This window comes from Salmo trutta, chromosome 38 (assembly GCF_901001165.1).
Source record: "Salmo trutta chromosome 38, fSalTru1.1, whole genome shotgun sequence".
Taxonomy (NCBI): domain Eukaryota; kingdom Metazoa; phylum Chordata; class Actinopteri; order Salmoniformes; family Salmonidae; genus Salmo; species Salmo trutta.
This window is the reverse complement of record NC_042994.1, coordinates 32960507-32979747: the sequence shown is the minus strand read 5'-3', so window position 1 is coordinate 32979747 and position 19241 is coordinate 32960507. Positions and strand designations below refer to the sequence as shown.

Here is a 19241-nt window from a genome sequence, read left to right as displayed (position 1 = left end):
GAAAAATCTGTTGAGAATGTCTGTCTGACATTGTGAGAATAATAATGAAAATATTTTTAGATGTGGCGGATGAATCAGAATTAGTTGGGTAACATAGATAATTAAGATGTTTTATTTGTATAATATGCTTATGTGAGATACTTGTCATTAGAATTGTCATGACGTTGGCCTGTGGGTAAGGTTTATGACCCCCCCATAAATACCTTTCTCCCTTCCCCTCTCTTTCTGACCCTACTGAAGGACTGTTGAATAGCCTTTGTTGAATATAGAGAGTCTGGGAACATCAAACAAATGGGGAAAAGGAACCATATTTTGGTAATAAAACAAGCTGGAAATATGCTTTGGAACTTAATGAGTATGGATGTCAGTTCGGTTGTCATCTGAGACATTATGACTGATGACAGGACGACATAAATTGTACCTGGGAAAGTATACACCCTCTAGTTATCAGAGTCACATGGAATTGTTATGCAATTGAAATGTTTGATATTGAAATAGTTTGTTAGGAGATTAAATGTAATTTTAGCTTCCAATTGAGAGAATTGGGTTTTCATAAGGAAAGTGCCCTGCTTGATCAGTGGCCCGCCCCTGTGAAGAGACAGGGGTTATAAACGATGAAACACACCCTCCTCCCCTCGCCACTATATAAGACAATGACACAATGTAACCAGTGGGTTCCACTACGTGAGGTCTGCAGCCTCTGCGTTACAAGGACACACATGTCAAGTACAGAACTAAGCCAACCTCGGCGTGAGCTTTGGTTGTGAATGGTATGAACTTTGAACTTATTCACTACAGAAGTGATACTTCCTAGCCGTTGAGTTAGCAGCGGCCGCTGTAGACGTGGGCTAGGAAAGGACGGACGACGGATCCAGTCTACCACAGACAAAGATACTACAACGTATCCACTTTAACACCATTGACATTCTTCTGAGGACAGGAAGATCTGTTGTCCAACCCGGCCAGCATCTACGACCAATCTACCGAAGCGCAGCTCAGAGTAAATATTTATTTCATTTTCCTTTTCCAAATGGGTGGTAATTTAGAATGCATAAAATTCTGTATTTACGATAGCATAGCTGTTTCTGTGTTCCTCAGTCTTCCCGCTCTTTCATTCAAGCCTAACCCCCTTTCTTTGTGTTACAAGCCGCCATTTCGGCTCCGTCCACCAGGGACGTTTTCTGTATGACATCATTTGTATTCTGTGTATATGTAATTCTGTGTGAATGGTTGGGTATTTAGTAAATAAATAATTAAACCCAATTTTGGATTGCTGATTCAAGTTGTTAGCCAGGGTTCGTGAGGATAACCAAGAATTTACAACTTTCATTATGAGACTGAAAATAAAATGAGGATTAATATTGACGTCTATCGATGTAAAATATTAAAGTCTTTAAGAGTTTATTCGTAAGATAACGGCTCTATAAACACTCTTCCGTGGTGTCCCGACTTTCTAGTTAATTACATTTACATGATTAGCGAATCAGGTGATATTAATTACAGAGAAAGGATTTTATAGAATAGCATGTCATATCACTTAATCCGGCATAGCCAAAGACACAACAGAATGTATCCCTTTGGACTCTCGTGTTGGCAGTTGCACTTCTCCCTCAGCTGGGGCTCAGTCACCTGGGGCCCAGAGAGGGGAGAGGTCAGGCTTGTCTTTCATATGTCCCTGGTGCTATGCAGAATATCAGAAAGGGAAGAGGACAGAATGGAACATTGTCTTCATTTTTACATTTTAGTCATTTAGCAGACGCTCTTATCCAGAGCGACTTACAGTAGTGAATGCTTACATTTCATACATTTTATCTCCGTACTGGTCCCCCGTGGGTATCGAACCCACAACCCTGGCGTTGCAAACATCATGCTCTACCAACTGAGCCACCTATGGCGTGATTAGAACCAATTACTTGTCTCCACAATGTCTGTGCACAAGTCACTCCCTCCTTTGGCATTGAGGGGAGGTGTATGGCAGTGTCTGGAACCATTGTATGTCCTCTCTGATGTTGCACTTATCCTGGGATAGTGTATGACCTAGAGGCTCACTCCCCTCAGTGAGCTTGTCCAGGAGTGGGGTCAAGAGGGGCTTTACTTTAGATGGGAGTATCTAGAGTTGACAATTGATATATGCCATTGGATGAGTTGGTGTTTTTGTACTATGAAGTGCCAGGAACGAGATTAGAACCTCGTCATAGGGACCAAACTGAACGATAATTTATAGCGAATGCTATCTGGCTATGGGATACTCCTCTCTCAAGTAAAAGTTTTTCTTTGTGAACAGTTCAATCAATAATACAGTAGAAAAATCTATATACAGCATGTGCAAGTGAGGTAGGATAAGAGAGGTAAGGCAATAAATAGGCCATGGTGGCAAAGTAATTACAATATAGCAATTAAACACTGGAATGGTAGGATGTGCAGAAGATAAATGTGCAACTAACTAACTAGCTAGCTAACATCCTTGACCATGAGCTCACTAACCTACTACCCCTCTGCTAAAGAAGAGGAGGTCTACAGGACGGAGAAAGAAGCTCTGGGGATGAATATTGCCGTGAACGAAGAAGAGGAGGATGTTTTAGTAAAAGGAGAGGAAGAAGCTTTCAGAATGAAAGAGGAGGATGAGGAGGCTATCAGTATCACATTGGAAGAAGAGGAGAATAACGTTACAGTGAAAGAAGAGAAAGAACCTTTTAGAGTGAAAGATGAAGAGGGGATAGAGGCTGTCACAGTGGAAGAGGAGGAGGTAGAAGCTTCCAGAATTAAAGAGGAGGAAGAGGAGGCCATAAGATTGAAAGAAGAAGAGGAGGAGGATGTTATAGTGAAAGAAGAGAAAGAACCCATTGGAGTGTCAGAGGAGGCTATCTTAAGAAAAGAGGATGAGGAAGATGTTTTGGGAGATGAAGGTGAGGAAGAGGAGACTGAAGATCTGATTAACACCAGTGAGTACCGTCTTAAAAGCAGGGCCACAAACTGCCCTTGATGAATTCATGTATCGTTTTAATATATGGCTCTGGGCCTCGCCATTGATTCTTGGATAATATAACTTAAAAAATGTCCACTGAACATAGTTCAACTGTCGTACCCCATCAGAACCCAAAATATAAGCTTGTTTTACTCCTTTGTTTGTGAACAATGTAATTGTAAAATAACACTGTATATCCTCAAAACATGGAGGTAGTTAAATGATGCTGAACCTGAGACATAAGATTGTTATAAAAAGTGCTATTGAAATGCAATAAATGATTACTATCTACACTGAACAAAAATATAAACGCAACAATTTCAACGATTTTACTGAGTTACAGTTCATATAAGGAATCAGTCAATTGAAATACATTAATTAGGCCCTAATCTATGCATTTTACATGACTGGGCAGGGGCGCAGCCTTGGGTGGCCCTGGGAGGACATAGGCCTACCCACTTGGGAGACTGGCCCACCCACTGGGCAGCAAGGCCCAGCCAATCAGAAGAAGTTTTTCCCCACAAAAGGACTTCATTACAGACAGAAATACTCCTCAGTTTCATCAGCTGTCCGGGTGGCTGGTCTCAGACGATCCTGCAGGTGAAGAAGCCGGATGTGGAGGTTCTGGGCTGGCGTGGTTACATGTGGTCTGTGGTTGTGAGGCTGGTTGGACGTACTGCAAAATGTTGTAAAATTACTTTGGAAGCGGCTTATGGTAGAGAAATTAATATTACATTATCTGGCAACATCTCTGGTGGACATTCCTGCAATCAGCATGCCAATTGCATGCTCCCTCAAACCATGAGACATCTGTGGCACTGTGTTGTGTGACAAAACTGCACATTTTAGTGACCTTTTATTGTCACCAGCACAATGTGCAAATGTGTAATGATCATGCTGTTTAATCAGCTTCTTGATATACCACACCGGTCAGGTGGATGGATTATCTTGGCAAAGGGGAAATGCTCACTAACAGGAAGGTAAACAAATTTGTGCATAACATTTTGAGAGAAGAAACACATTTCTGGAATCTTTTATTTCAGCTCATGAAAAATGGGACCAACACTTTCCATGTTGCGTTTATATTTTTGTTAAGTATATTTAGAGAGTTGGGTAACCTTCTAGAATTTGAATATTGTTATCATTCTAGACCTTCAGTTATATCATTTAAATATTCCCCATGTATTGTAAATGGGGGCGCTAACATGGCTGCCATAATTTTATGTAAATGCAGAAACCTGTCCCCAACTTTCTAAATACCTGTCTCTGGACTGAACCATGTTGCACCGGGCTCACATGCTGACCAGACTATCGCGCATGTTGATTTTGTCCCCCCACACCAGACCCTATCAGGACTCGCAGGTTAAAATATCAAAACAAACTTCCTGCTAACTTGCTGTTGCTAGCTAATTTGTCCTATTTAGCTAGCTTGCTGTTGCTAGTTAATTTGTCCTGGATATAAACATTGGGTTAATATTGATATAAGTGATATAACCAACACTACTCACTCCACAGTACCTGGAGCATCACAGTGATATAACCAACACTAGTCACAGTGATATAACCAACACTAGTCACAGTGATATAACCAACACTAGTCACAGTGATATAACCAACACTAGTCACAGTGATATAACCAACACTAGTCACAGTGATATAACCAACACTAGTCACAGTGATATAACCAACACTAGTCACAGTGATATAACCAACACTAGTCACAGTGATATAACCAACACTAGTCACAGTGTTATAACCAACACTAGTCACAGTGATATAACCAACACTAGTCACAGTGCTATAACCAACACTAGTCACAGTGATATAACCAACACTAGTCACAGTGATATAACCAACACTATAACCAACACTAGAGGTTTGACCACGTTAGGCAACCTAAAAGAACATGAGAGGACACACACAGGAGAAAAGCGTTTTCAATGTTCCTTCTGTGGAAAGAGTTTTACCCGTTTAGGAAGCCTGAAAAGGCATAAACGAATACACTCAGGGGAAAAGCCCTACCAATGCTCCCAGTGTGGAAAGAGATTTTGTAGATCACAGGACCTTACATCACATGAGAGGACACACTTTACCACTGCTCCCAATGTGGAAAGACTTTTAACTGATTAGGGATCCAGAAAACATATGGGATGACACATAGGAGAAAATAGATTTACTCCATTATGGAACCTGAAAGACCATGAAAAATACATATAAATACACAGGAGGAGAAGACATACCGCTGTTCTAATTGTGGAGAGACATTTTCCCAGTCAGAGGACCTGCAATCACATGAGAGAATAGAGAGGCTGTGTTCTGACACGTTTTTGACTGAAATAGTGTTTACATTTTTTGTTTATATAAGAGAATGTTTTTCAAAAGATTTGCCCTCTTTTACATTCATAAAATGTGCATCTTTATGAACTTTGCCTGGATAAAAGTAAGTTACCTTGGCCTTGCCTGGTGTGAACCTTTCTGTAGCATAAGACAGCTTAATGTACAAGTCCCCGTGAACAGGACGCTTAGCCCCAATCTATTTTCTTAAAGCTGAGTGCCAAGCAGACACACCTGGTCCCCTTTTTTAAAGTCTTTGGTATGACTCAGGCGGGGAACCAACTACCAACCTTCCAATCTCAGGGAGGACACTAACCACAAGGGCAATGAGTTGATTGTGATTCAAATAAAATTGTAATTAAAATAAAATGTTTTTGGATACAAGTATAAACCCTTTGATGTTCATTAAATGCTTTGGATATATTTTTTAAATGTAAATGATTAAATGGATGAATAGAATGTGCATTTCTTCATTCTAACCTTGATAAATCTTGAATTTTGTCTGTGTTACATTGAGTTAATTTGTGTACTAGTCATCAAGCTAAATGAGTATGAAAATGTGATGACGTTCTTAGAACATTGATAAGTTGTTGACATGAAGAACTCACTAACTCATGAATGATCCCATCAGTATTATTAAAACACTCCCTACCTCATGAATGTTCCCATCAGTATTATTAAAACACTCACTAACTCATGAATGTTCCCATCAGTATTATTAAAACACTCCCTACCTCATGAATGTTCCCATCAGTATTATTAAAACACTCACTAACTCATGAATGTTCCCATCAGTATTACTAAAACACTCACTAACTCATGAATGTTCCCATCAGTATTATTAAAACACTCACTACCTCATGGCTGTTCCCATCAGTATTATTAAAACACTCACTACCTGATGAATGTTCCCATCAGTATTATTAAAACACTCACTACCTCATGAATGTTCCCATCAGTATTATTAAAACACTCACTACCTCATGAATGTTCCCATCAGTATTATTAAAACACTCACTACATCATGAATGTTCCCATCAGTATTATTAAAACATTCACTACCTCATGGCTGTTCCCATCAGTATTATTAAAACACTCACTACCTGATGAATGTTCCCATCAGTATTATTAAAACACTCCCTACCTCATGAATGTTCCCATCAGTATTATTAAAACACTCACTAACTCATGAATGTTCCCATCAGTATTACTAAAACACTCACTAACTCATGAATGTTCCCATCAGTATTATTAAAACACTCACTACCTCATGGCTGTTCCCATCAGTATTATTAAAACACTCACTACCTGATGAATGTTCCCATCAGTATTATTAAAACACTCACTACCTCATGAATGTTCCCATCAGTATTATTAAAACACTCACTACCTCATGAATGTTCCCATCAGTATTATTAAAACACTCACTACCTCATGAATGTTCCCATCAGTATTATTAAAACACTCACTACCTCATGAATGTTCCCATCAGTATTATTAAAACACTCACTACCTCATGAATGTTCCCATCAGCGTTATTCCACCATATCAGAGAAAACACAGGTGCTGATTGTTAAAAGGAATTGATTAATGAAACATATTTTGGTCTGAATATTAATAAAGTGTGGAATTCTATTAGTGGACTTTCATTTTATACATCTACATCACGTATATGAAAAAACCCCTGAAATATCACATTTACATAAGTATTCAGACCCTTTACTATGTTGAAGCACCTTTGGCAGCGATTAAATCCTCGATTTTTCTTGGGTATAACGCTACAAGCTTGGCACAGTTTCTCCCATTCTTCTCTGCAGATCCTCTCAAGCTCTGTCAGGTTGGATGGGGAGCATTGCTGCACAGATATTTTCAGGTCTCTCCAGAGATGTTAGATCGTGTTCAAGTCTGGGGTCTTGCTGGGCCACTCAAGGACATTCAGAGACTTGTCCTGAAGCCACTCCTACTTTGTCTTGGCTGTGTGCTTAGGGTTCTTGTCCTGTTGGAAGGTGAACCTTCGACCCAGCCTGAGCGCTCTGGAGCAGGTTTTCATCAAGGATCTCTCTGTACTTTGCTCTGTTCATCTTTCCCTCGATCCTGACTAGTCTTCCAGTCCCTGCTGCTGAAAAACATCCCCACAGCATGACGCTGACACCACCATGCTTCACCGTAGGGATGATACCAGGTTTCCTCCAGATGTAACGCTTGACATTCAGGCCAAAGAGTTCAATCTTGGTTTCATCAGACCAGAGAATCTTGTTTCTCATGGTCTGAAAGTCCTTTAGGTGCCTTTTGAGCAGGGCATTGACCCTGGATGCTTCTGTATGTCGCTCTGAATGGGAATTTGTTGGATGACTGGTATGATGTCGTTATTGAGCGGCTTCACTGCAAGTATATTGTATGTTTCGAATATTCAATAAATAAAAATAAATGAAAAACTTACTGGAGCTTCAAGGCCGGTTCATCTTGCACTCCGGCACTTCTTCCCAGTGGTGAGAGGACAACATCTCATATTCCTCTCAGTGCTGAGAGGACAACATCTCATATTCCTCCCAGTGCTGAGAGGACAACATCTCATATTCCTCTCAGTGCTGACAGGACAACATGACACGGACAGACGACACAAACGTGGTTGAACACAACAACTGCCAGGGCGGACTGATGACACGGCTCTCTCAATGGCCATTGCATCAGGTAGAATGGGAGCTACTGCTTTGGGCAAACAGACACCTTACATCCCTCAGAGCAATACACCTGCCAGGGGTGAAGAATCAGGCAGCAGATCTTCTCTCCAGAGGAGGCCCTCTTCCTTCAGACTGGAGGATACAGCCCACGGTAGTGGAGATGATCTGGGCGTGATTCGGAACGGCCATCGTCGATCTGTTTGCATCGCGAGACTCAACCAATTGTCGTATGTGGTTCTCCATAAAGGGTCCAGCAGGCCCACATCGGGGGTTGATGCCCTATAACTCAGATGGCCCAACGGGAGGCTGCTGTAGGCGTTTCCACCAATTCCGTTGATCCACTCAGGACTTTAGGAAGATCACGCTAGAGAGAGAGAGAGAGAGAGAGAGAGCATCAGTTCTACTTGTTGCTCCACATTGGCCACAGCATCACTTGTTTTCAGACCTTGTACAGCGAACAACCTCCCAACCATGGGAACTCCCTCATCGAAACGGACCTCCTGTCACAACGATTTGTGAAAGGTTTGTGACAGCTTACCGATCATTGCACCTGTACACAGCCCATCTGTAAATAGCACACCTCATCCTCATATTGTTATTTTCTTTTTTTGCTCCTTTGTACCCCAGTATCTCTACTTGCACATTCATCTTCTGCACATCTATCACTTCAGTGTAACTTCATTGGGATAGGGGGCAGTATTTTCACATCCGGATGAATAGCGTGCCCAAAGTAAACTGCCTGTTTCTCAGGCCCAGAAGCTAAGATATGCATATAATTGGTAGATTTAGATAGAAAACACTCTAAAGTTTCTCAAACTGTTAAAATTATGTCTGTGAGTATAACAGGAGTTATTTGGCAGGTGAAACCCCGAGGACAAACCATCCAGGAGTTAAATTTTTTGTTGCTGCAGGGAAGTCCTCCAGGAGCTGATGGCTGCAGGGAAGTCCTCCAGGAGCTGATGGCTGCAGGGAAGTCCTCCAGGAGCTGGTGGCTGCAGGGAAGTCCTCCAGGAGCTGGTGGCTGCAGGGAAGTCCTCCAGGAGCTGGTGGCTGCAGGGAAGTCCTTATCGACATTGAAAGTATGCATGGCAGCCATCTCTATGGGTCATGACCAGATTACTGCTGCGTCACATCCTCTAGAATCACTATTTGTAACGGTCGTCGTAGTGAATGGACCAAGGCGCAGCAGGTACGTGAATGCTCATGTTTATTTGACAAAATAAAACACAATAACAATGAACGGACGACAAACAGTCTTGCAGGCAACACACAGCTATGCAAAGAACAACTTCCCACAAAACCCAAACAAAACACATCCCTCTATATAAGACCTTCAATCAGAGGCAACGAGGAACAGTTGCCTCCAATTGAAGGCCAAATCAATAAACTAAACATAGAACTAAAAAGACTAGACTAGAACATAGAAAATACACTAACATAGAACATAGATCAAAACCCCGGAATACATAAATCAAACACCCCTCTACAAAAACACACACCCCGAACCACATAAAACAAATACCCCCCTGCCACGTCCTGACCAAACTACAATAACAGATAACCCCTTACTGGTCAGAACGTGACAGTACCACCCCCCCCCCCCCAAAGGTGCAGACCCCGGATCCACCTCATACAAAAAAAATAAACACAAAATAAACCCCCAAATAAAGGAAGGGAAGGGAGGGTGGCTGCCGTCACCGACGGTTCCCGTGCTACACCCCCCTCCCCAATCCTCCTACTGGGGAGGTGGCTCAGGCTCTGGCCTAAGTCCCCCACCTAATCTGTCCACCCCCGCTGAATACATATTTAATGTTACCCCTCCCGAAGTCTCTGTGCTATGGCGCATCGCTGAAGACCTCGGGCTGATGTGCGTTGCTGGAGACCTCAGGCTGATGCGCATCGCTGGAGACCTCGGGCTGAAGGGCGACTCTGGATGCGCCGATTCCGGACTGTCGGGCGACTCTCGCTGCGTCGGTTCCGGACTGTAGGGCGACTCTCGCTGCGTCGGTTCTGGACTGTAGGGCGACTCTCGCTGCATCGGTTCCGGACTGTAGGGCGACTCTCGCTGCGTCGGTTTCGGACTGTAGGCCGTCTCACTCGGTTCCGGACTGTAGGGCGACTCTCGCTGCGTCGGTTCCGGACTGTAGGGCAACTCTCGCTGCGTCGGTTTCGGACAGTAGGCCGTCTCACTCGGTTCCGGACTGTAGGCCATCTCACTCAGTTCCGGAATGTAGGCCGTCTCACTCGGTTCCGGACTGTAGGCCGTCTCACTCGGTTCCGGACTGTAGGCCGTCTCACTCGGTTCCGGACAGTAGGCCGTCTCACTCGGTTCCGGACTGTAGGCCGTCTCACTCGGTTCCGGACTGTGGGCCGTCTCACTCGGTTCCGGACTGTGGGCCGTCTCACTCGGTTCCGGACTTTGGGCCATCTCTAGACGGGGCACTGTTGCCGGACACTCTGGACGGGGCACTGTCGTCAGACACTCTGGACGGGGCACTGTTTCCGGACACTCTGGACGGGAGACTGTTGCCGGAAGCTCTGGATGGGGCACTGTCGCCGGAAGCTCTGGACGGGGTACTGTCGTCGGAAGTTCTGGACGGGGTACTGTCGTCGGAAGCTCTGGACGGGGACTGCGCACTGAAAGCCTGATGCATGGGGCTGGTAGTGGAGATACCAGACTGGAGACACGCACCCCAAGGTTAGTGCGAGGAGCAGGAACAGGACAAGTTGGACTGGGCTGATGCACTGGAAGCCTGGTGCGTGGTGCTGGCTTTGGATGTTGCAGACTGGAAACACGCACCTCAGGGCTAGTGCGTGGAGCGGGAACAGGATACACTGGACCATGGCTAAGCACTGGAGGTCTGGAGCGCACCTCCTGCACAACCCGTCCGGGCTGGATGGTCATAGTAGCCCTGTACGAGCGGAGTGCTGGCACAGGGCGAACTGGGCTGTGCAGAGGCCTGATGGTTGCCGTGCGTAGAGCAGGCGTAGGATAGCCTGGGCCTAGGAGGCGCACTGGTGGCCAGATGCGCTGCGCAGGCATCCTCCTTCCAGGTTGGATGCCCACTCTAGCACGGCACTTGCGAGGGGCTGGGATCGCTCGCACCGGACTGTGCGTGCACATGGGCGAGATCGTGCGCACGTCCTCATACACCGGCGCTCTCTTCACCACACGCTCCCCATAATAAGCATGGGGAGTTGACTTAGGGCTTACTGGCCCAGCTACCCATGTGCCCCACCCAAAAGAAATTATTGGGGCTGCCTCTCCGGCTTCCATGCCAGCCGTGTTCCCCTGTAGCGTTCCCGGTCCTCTTCAGCCTCTCTCCATGGTCCCTCTCCGGATAATATCTCCTCCCAAGTCCAAAACTCCCGATAGTCCACCTGCTGCTCCTTTCCCCGCTGCTTGGTCCGTTTGTGGTGGGAAGTTCTGTAACGGTCATCGTAGTGAATGGACCAAGGCACAGCGGGTACCTGAATACTCATGTTTATTTTACAAAAAAAACACGAAAACAATGACCGGACGACAAACAGTCTTGCAGGCAACACACAGCTATGCAAAGAACAACTTCCCACAAAACCCAAACAAAACACAACCCTCTATATAGGACCTTCAATCAGAGGCAACGAGGAACAGTTGTCTCCAATTGAAGGCCAAATCAATAAACTAAACATAGAACCTAAAAGACTAGAACATAGAAAATACACTAACATAGAACATAGACCAAAACCCCGGAATACATAAATCAAACACCCCTCTACATAAACACACACCCCGAACCACATAAAACAAATACCCCCCTGCCACGTCCTGACCAAACTACAATAACAGATAACCCCTTACTGGTCAGAACGTGACACTATTCATGAAAGGTGCCCGCAGGCTACAGCAGCCTACAGGCTACAGCAGCCTACAGGCTACAACAGCCTACAGGCTACAACAGTCTACAGGCTACAGGCTACAGGCTACAGGCTACAGCCTACAGGCTACAGCCTACAGGCTACAGCCTACAGGCTACAGGCTACAGGCTACAACAGCCTACAGGGTTACAGCCTACAGGGCTACAGCCTACAGGGCTACAGCCTACAGGCTACAGCCTACAGGCTACAGCCTACAGGTTACAGCCTACAGGCTACAGGCTACAGGCTACAGCCTACAGGCTAGCTTTGCTAGGTCTTTCTTTGCTGCACCTCACCCTGTTACCAGACAGTAATCAAGACGGGACCAGACCACAGCCTGAACAACTAGTACAGTTGATTTTGTTGTGTCATAAACGCAGGACATCTTTTTATAACAGACATAACCCCTCCCCATCTTCACAACAACTCTGTCAATATGACTTCAACATGATAACTATTATGAGTCCTGTGGGAACAGGGTCCAAGGGACAGGTAGTTGACCTCATATTATGGATCATTTCAGAGACAGAAGTTGGGGTTGTCAATGTGAATGTGGTGGTTGAACTAATTTCTTTACAACAGAAATGATTATTCTGGGGTCCCCCTCACCATTTGCAGTGAGATTAGTATAACTTGCGTGCAGTGCCTCTTTTGTATGCAGTCTGGTGATATGCTTTAAATTGATACACATTACAAATCTGCACTAATCAATCAACACATGCTTTCCTTTGGACATCTCCTAATAATATACAAAAACACCATATAGGTGCAGTGTAATGTGTTGTTGTACAGGGTCAGCCATAGTAGTATGATAGGTGCAGTGTAATGTGTTGTTTTACAGGGTCAGTCATAGTAGTATGATAGGTGCAGTGTAATGTGTTGTTTTACAGGGTCTGTCATAGTAGTATGATAGGTGCAGTGTAATGTGTTGTTTTACAGGGTCAGCCATAGTAGTATGATAGGTGCAGTGTAATGTGTTGTTTTACAGGGTCAGCCACAGTAGTACAGCGTCCCTGGAGCAAATTAGTGTTAAGTGCCTTGCTCAAGGACACATCAACAAATCTTTCAGATGTTTTCCTGTTCAGCTCTGGTATTGAAACCGCTCTAATCGTTAGGCTACTTGCCGACCATTATTTTATTATTATGTGATGAAAGAAATGAAAAATATGAGCTTTTTTGTCTGGAAATAAAATAAACATTGATCTCAACTGCGTTTCCTTATCCAGTCAGCTGACGGCGATGTGTGCGTCTTTCAGGCGACGCTGCCTGTGTGACGTATAATCTAGTGGACGGGACGTTTCTTCAACAACAACAACAGCTAGTCAGACACCTCACTACCTTTATAGACAAAAATCGTTGTATAGTTGCATCTGTGTTTTAAAAATACGTATGTCTAATAACTAGCTAGTTTCCCCATTTCATTTCATATATACGTTGTTAGTTAGCTGGCTTGATAAATTAGCCTATTACTAACGAACGCCAGCTAGCTAGCTAACATCTCCGACCATGAGCTCACTAAGCTACTCTCCTCCTGCTAAAGAAGAGGAGGTCTGCTGGACGGAGAAAGAAGCTCTCGTTAAAGAGGAGGAGGAAGAGAAAGATGTTACAATACAACAACAAGTAGAGGGTGAGGCTGTTACAGTGAAAGAAGAAGAGAAAAACGTTTCAGTGAAAGAAGAGGAAGACGCGTTCAGAGTGAAAGAGGAGGATGTTACAGTTAAAGAAGAGGAGGAAGAGACTGAGGTTGATGCAGGAGTGGAGGAGGAGGAGGAGGAGGGGGAGATGACTGTCACATTGAAAGAGGAGGAGGAGACAGGAGATCTGATTAAGACCAGTAAGTACTGTCTTAAAATGCGTGGTTTTAAAGCGAAGTTCGACTGAATGTTTATGCTTGAATATGTTGTTTAATGTAGGAATTGATAAAACTTAGATGTGTATACCACCAAAGAGCGGGTCACCAACAACACGTTAACAATGGATTTACAAGCAAAATCCCATCTTTAATGTTTCACAGAATGGACTTGCTCTTATCATGACTCAAATTACGTTGCATTACACTGGAGCGCGATTCCATGCCAACGTGGGCCGATAATATTTTTAGTATCTCAGAATATATTGTTTTGGCAATTCTCTCATAGAAACCTCATTGGAGGAAGTATGTTCGATATGTTTTTTACATTTGTAACACAAACCATGTTTGAGAAAACCATGATAAAAGGGCATTTATAGGACATGATACAGACATCTAGTCATTATACTGTCAGACCCCATGACCTCTGACCCCTACATGATACAGACATCTAGTCATTATACTGTCAGACCCCATGACCTCTGAACCCTACATGATACAGACATCTAGTCATTATACTGTCAGACCCCATGACCTCTGAACCCTACATGATACAGACAACATCTAGTCATTATACTGTCAGACCCCATGACCTCTGACCCCTACATGATAGAGACATCTAGTCATTATACTGTCAGACCCCATGACCTCTGACCCCTACATGATACAGACATCATCTAGTCATTATACTGTCAGACCCCGTGACCTCTGACCCCTACATGATACAGACATCTAGTCATTATACTGTCAGACCCCATGACCTCTGAACCCTACATGATACAGACATCATCTAGTCATTATACTTCTTACATTGTGCTCTAATATATAGAGTCTAGATTATCTTGGAGTCATTATGTTCCTTATAGTGTGCTCTAATATATAGAGTCTAGATTATCTTGGAGTCATTATGTTCCTTATAGTGTGCTCTAATATATAGAGTCTAGATTATCTTGGAGTCATTATGTTCCTTATAGTGTGCTCTAATATATAGAGTCTAGATTATCTTGGAGTCATTATGTTCCTTATAGTGTGCTCTAATATATAGAGTCTAGATTATCTTGGAGTCATTATGTTCCTTATAGTGTGCTCTAATATATAGAGTCTAGATTATCTTGGAGTCATTATGTTCCTTATAGTGTGCTCTAATATATAGAGTCTAGATTATCTTGGAGTCATTATGTTCCTTATAGTGTGCTCTAATATATAGAGTCTAGATTATCTTGGTGTCATTATGTTCCTTATAGTGTGCTCTATATATAGAGTCTAGATTATCTTGGAGTCATTATGTTCCTTATAGTGTGCTCTAATATATAGAGTCTAGATTATCTTGGAGTCATTATGTTCCTTATAGTGTGCTCTAATATATAGAGTCTAGATTATGAGATGTATTTTTATATATTAATATCTCAAAAGTAGCCTTTCTGTTGCAGCTCATTTTTAGACATATCATTTGTAATGATATAGCCTACTCTTCAAACAATTCACACGGACTCTAGGTACTTTTTATTGATATGACCCGTTTTATAAGTAGAAATGGACAAGTTTTATTTTTTGGCATAATTTAATGAGGTCTCAGTTTAATACGTTCTGGTTGTAGCCTAGCCCTGTTGTAGATATAGAGGATGTAGCCTAGCCCTTTTGCAGATATAGAGGATGTAGCCTAGCCCTGTTGTAGATATAGAGGATGTAGCCTAGCCCTGTTGTAGATATAGAGGATGTTGCCTAGCCCTGTTGTAGATATAGAGGATTTAGCCTAGCCCTGTTGTAGATATAGAGGATGTAGCCTAGCCCTGTTGTAGATATAGAGGATGTAGCCTAGCCCTGTTGTAGATATAGAGGATGTAGCCTAGCCCTGTTGTTGATATAGAGGATGTAGCCTAGCCCTGTTGTTGATATAGAGGATGTAGCCTAGCCCTGTTGTTGATATAGAGGATGTAGCCTAGCCCTGTTGTAGATATAGAGGATGTAGCCTAGCCCTGTTGTAGATATAGAGGATGTAGCCTAGCCCTGTTGTAGATATAGAGGATGTAGCCTAGCCCTGTTGTAGATATAGAGGATGTAGCCTAGCCCTGTTGTAGATATAGAGGATGTAGCCTAGCCCTGTTGTAGATATAGAGGATGTAGCCTGGCCCTGTTGTAGATATAGAGGATAAATCCATTTCAATTCAATCACCTTTTTGACAGCATCCCTTTTGAGTGTCCATAGAGTATCCATAGAGTGTCCATAGTTGTTTGCCCATGGAAGAAGTGGTCAGAAAGTTACTTTTTGGACCTGAATGGCAAAACATTCAGGAGATGTAGGGGCGGCAGGTAGCGGCAGGCAGCCTAGTGGTTAGAGCGTTGGACCCGTAACCAAAACTGTTTTATAATTCCCCCCCCGTCCAAAAAAATAATTATTACATTTTTAACCTTTTTAATGTAAATTATCTAAAAACGTGCAAACTCCATGTTTGCACATGTTGTAGTTTAGATTCCACTTTACATAATCTGAGGTTTTTGGGTCTTGCCTGCCATCGGTTGAATACAGGGTGGGTGTCATTTCAATTATACACATAGAATTCATAGAATGGACCTGTCCTTTCAGACCAGTGGTAGAAAAAGTACCCAACTGTTATACTTGAGTAAAAGTAAAGATACCTTAATAGAAAATGACTCAAGTGAAAGTCACAGAGTAAAATACTACTTGAGTAAAAGTCTAAAAGTATTTGGTTTTAAATATACTAAAGTATCAAATGTAAATGTAATTCCTAAAATATACCTTTAAGTATAAAAATTAAAAGTATAAATAATTTCACATTCCTTATATTAAGCATACCTGACCGCACAATTTTCTTGTTTTATTATTTTATGGATAGCCAGGGTCACACTCCAACACTCAGACGTAATTTACAAACAATGTATTTGTCAGATCAGATGCAGTAAGGATGATCAGGGATGTTCTCTTGATAAGTGTGTGAATTGGACCATTTTTCTGTCATGCTAACATTCAAAATGTAACGAGTACTTTTGGATGTCAAGGGAAAGTACTTAGGTAGTACTTAAAAGTATTTTTAGTTAAGTACTTTGCACCTCTGCATCAGACTACTGCAGTACATCATTGAAATTGTAATGACATTTACATTTTAACTTCTAATTACTACCACAAAGATGGCCGCCGGTCCGTCCAACCGTTGAATGTCAACTTAAATGGTCCTCTCTATTCTGTTTATTTTTATGATTTCAACAGGTTTCTTATGGAGGATTGACAGTATAATTTAAAACAACAGATATTCCCATTCAAGTCTAACATTCTCTGATGTGTGGACCTCCAACCATCTCTGTGGTTCGATTTGGAAGTCGAAATGTACATTTTATGACCATTTTAGTAAATTTTTCGACCAAAACATGACACCCATGAGAACAAGATTAGATTTGGGAGCTCTACATTATTTGTTTTTGAAATCTCACCAAGTTTACGTTTAATGATGTAATGTTGTGAAAACTGACCTTGGGTTATTGAGGGATGTAATCTAGATTAAACCTCATATGAAGACAGTTTTATCATGTGGAGGTTTCATTCAGGCCTCTGTTTAACAAAATAATCTGTTTGTCTTTGGCAGGAGAGAGACCAGACTCTCCCTCTGACAGCAGGAAGAGTCCTTCAGGGGAACCAGACCCAGAGACGCCCAAACCAGCCAAACGGCATCACTGCTCCTACTGCGGAAAGAGTTTTACTAAGTTACGAAAACTAAAAGAGCATGAGAGGACACACACAGGAGAAAAGCCTTTCCAATGTTCCCAGTGTGGAAACAGTTTTAGTCAGTTAGGGAGCCTGAAAATACATATGAGAATACACTCTGGAGAGAAGCCTTATCACTGCTCCCACTGTGGAATGACTTTTACCTGTTTAGGGAGCCAGAAGTCACATGAGAGAGGACACACATGAGAAAAGCCCTACGACTGTTCCCACTGTGGAAAGAGTTTTAGGTGGTTAGAAGGCCTGACAAGGCATGAGAGAATACACACAGGAGAAAAGCCCTACCAATGCTCCCACTGTGGAAAGAGTTTTGCTCAGTTAAGGAACCTGAAATCACATCAGAGGGTACATACACAGGAGGAGAAGACATACCACTGCTCTCATTGTGGAAAGACATTTTGCCAGTCAGAGGACCTAAAAGAGCATCAGAGGACACACACAGGAGAAAAGCCTTTCCAATGTTCCCAGTGTGGAAAAAGTTTTAGTCGGTTAGGGCGCCTGGAAATACATAAGAGAATACACTCTGGAGAGAAGCCTTATCACTGCTCCCACTGTGGAAAGGCTTTTACCTGTTTAGCGAGCCAGAAGTCACATGAGAGAATACACACAGGAGAAAAGCACTACGACTGTTCCCACTGTGGAAAGAGTTTTAGGTGGTTAGAAGGCCTGACAAAGCATGAGAGAATACACACAGGAGAAAAGCCCTACCATTGCTCCCACTGTGGAAAGAGTTTTGCTCAGTTAAGGAACCTGAAATCACATCAGAGGGTACATACACAGGAGGAGAAGACATACCACTGCTCTCATTGTGGAAAGACATTTTCCCAGTCAGAGGACCTGAAATCACATGAGAGAATAGAGAGGCTGTTGTCTGACTTATGTTTTTGACTGAGAATGTGTGTTTTTGTTCTTGCCAAATGAAATCATATTGTTTATATGAAATCATAAAAAACAGGTTTACTTTTGTGGATGTTTTTTCATCTGGCGACATGATCATGTCTAAAATCAGATAAAATATTTTAAAATGTTTTTTTTTTCTTATTCGATTGATTGGATGCAAATGTCAACCTTATGATGTTGTTCATTATATTATTTGCAAAATGTAAATTATTATATAAGTAAGTAGCCTTGCACGAGCCCAGATCAGCTCATAGAAACAGGAGCCTTGTCTTGTATGATCCAGAACAAATCAAATCAAAGTTTACCTTACTGTGAAATGCTTACTTACAGGCCCTAACCAACAGTGCGATTTTGAGTAAAAAATAGGTATTAGGTGAACAATAGATAAGTAAAGAAATAAAAACAACAGTAAAAAGACAGTGAAAAATAACAGTGGCGAGGCTATAACAGTAGTGAGGCTACATACAGACACCGGTTAGTCAGGCTGATTGAGGTAGTATGTACATGTAGATATGGTTAAAGTGACTATGCATATATGATGAACAGAGAGTAGCAGTAGCGTAAAAGAGGGGTTGGTGGGTGGCGGGACACAATGCAGATAGTCCGGGTAGCCAATGTGCAGGGGCACCGGTTATTCGGGCTAATTGAGGTAGTATGTACATGAACGTATAGTTAAAGTGACTATGCATATATGATAAACAGAGAGTAGCAGCAGCGTAAAAGAGGGGTTGGGGGGGCGGGACAATGCAAATAGTCCAGGTAGCCATTTGATTACTTGTTCAGGAGTCTTATGGCTTGGCGGTAAAAACTTTTGAGAAGCCTTTTGGTCCTAGACTTGGCGCTCTGGTACCGCTTGCCATGCGGTAGTAGAGAGAACAT

The 19241-nt window shown here is 42.7% G+C and overlaps 1 protein-coding gene across 1 annotated transcript; it reads left to right on the top strand.

Annotated features, from left to right (window-relative positions):
• The first annotated feature begins 2608 nt into the window (after nt 1-2608).
• LOC115178611 (gastrula zinc finger protein XlCGF7.1-like) lies at nt 2609-18427 on the top strand. The gene is made up of 2 exons (XM_029739866.1): nt 2609-2671; nt 17658-18427. The coding sequence occupies exons 1-2, from the start codon at nt 2609-2611 to the stop codon at nt 18348-18350; spliced, it is 756 nt and encodes a 251-aa protein (XP_029595726.1). The 3' UTR covers nt 18351-18427.
• The last annotated feature ends 814 nt before the right edge of the window (nt 18428-19241 follow it).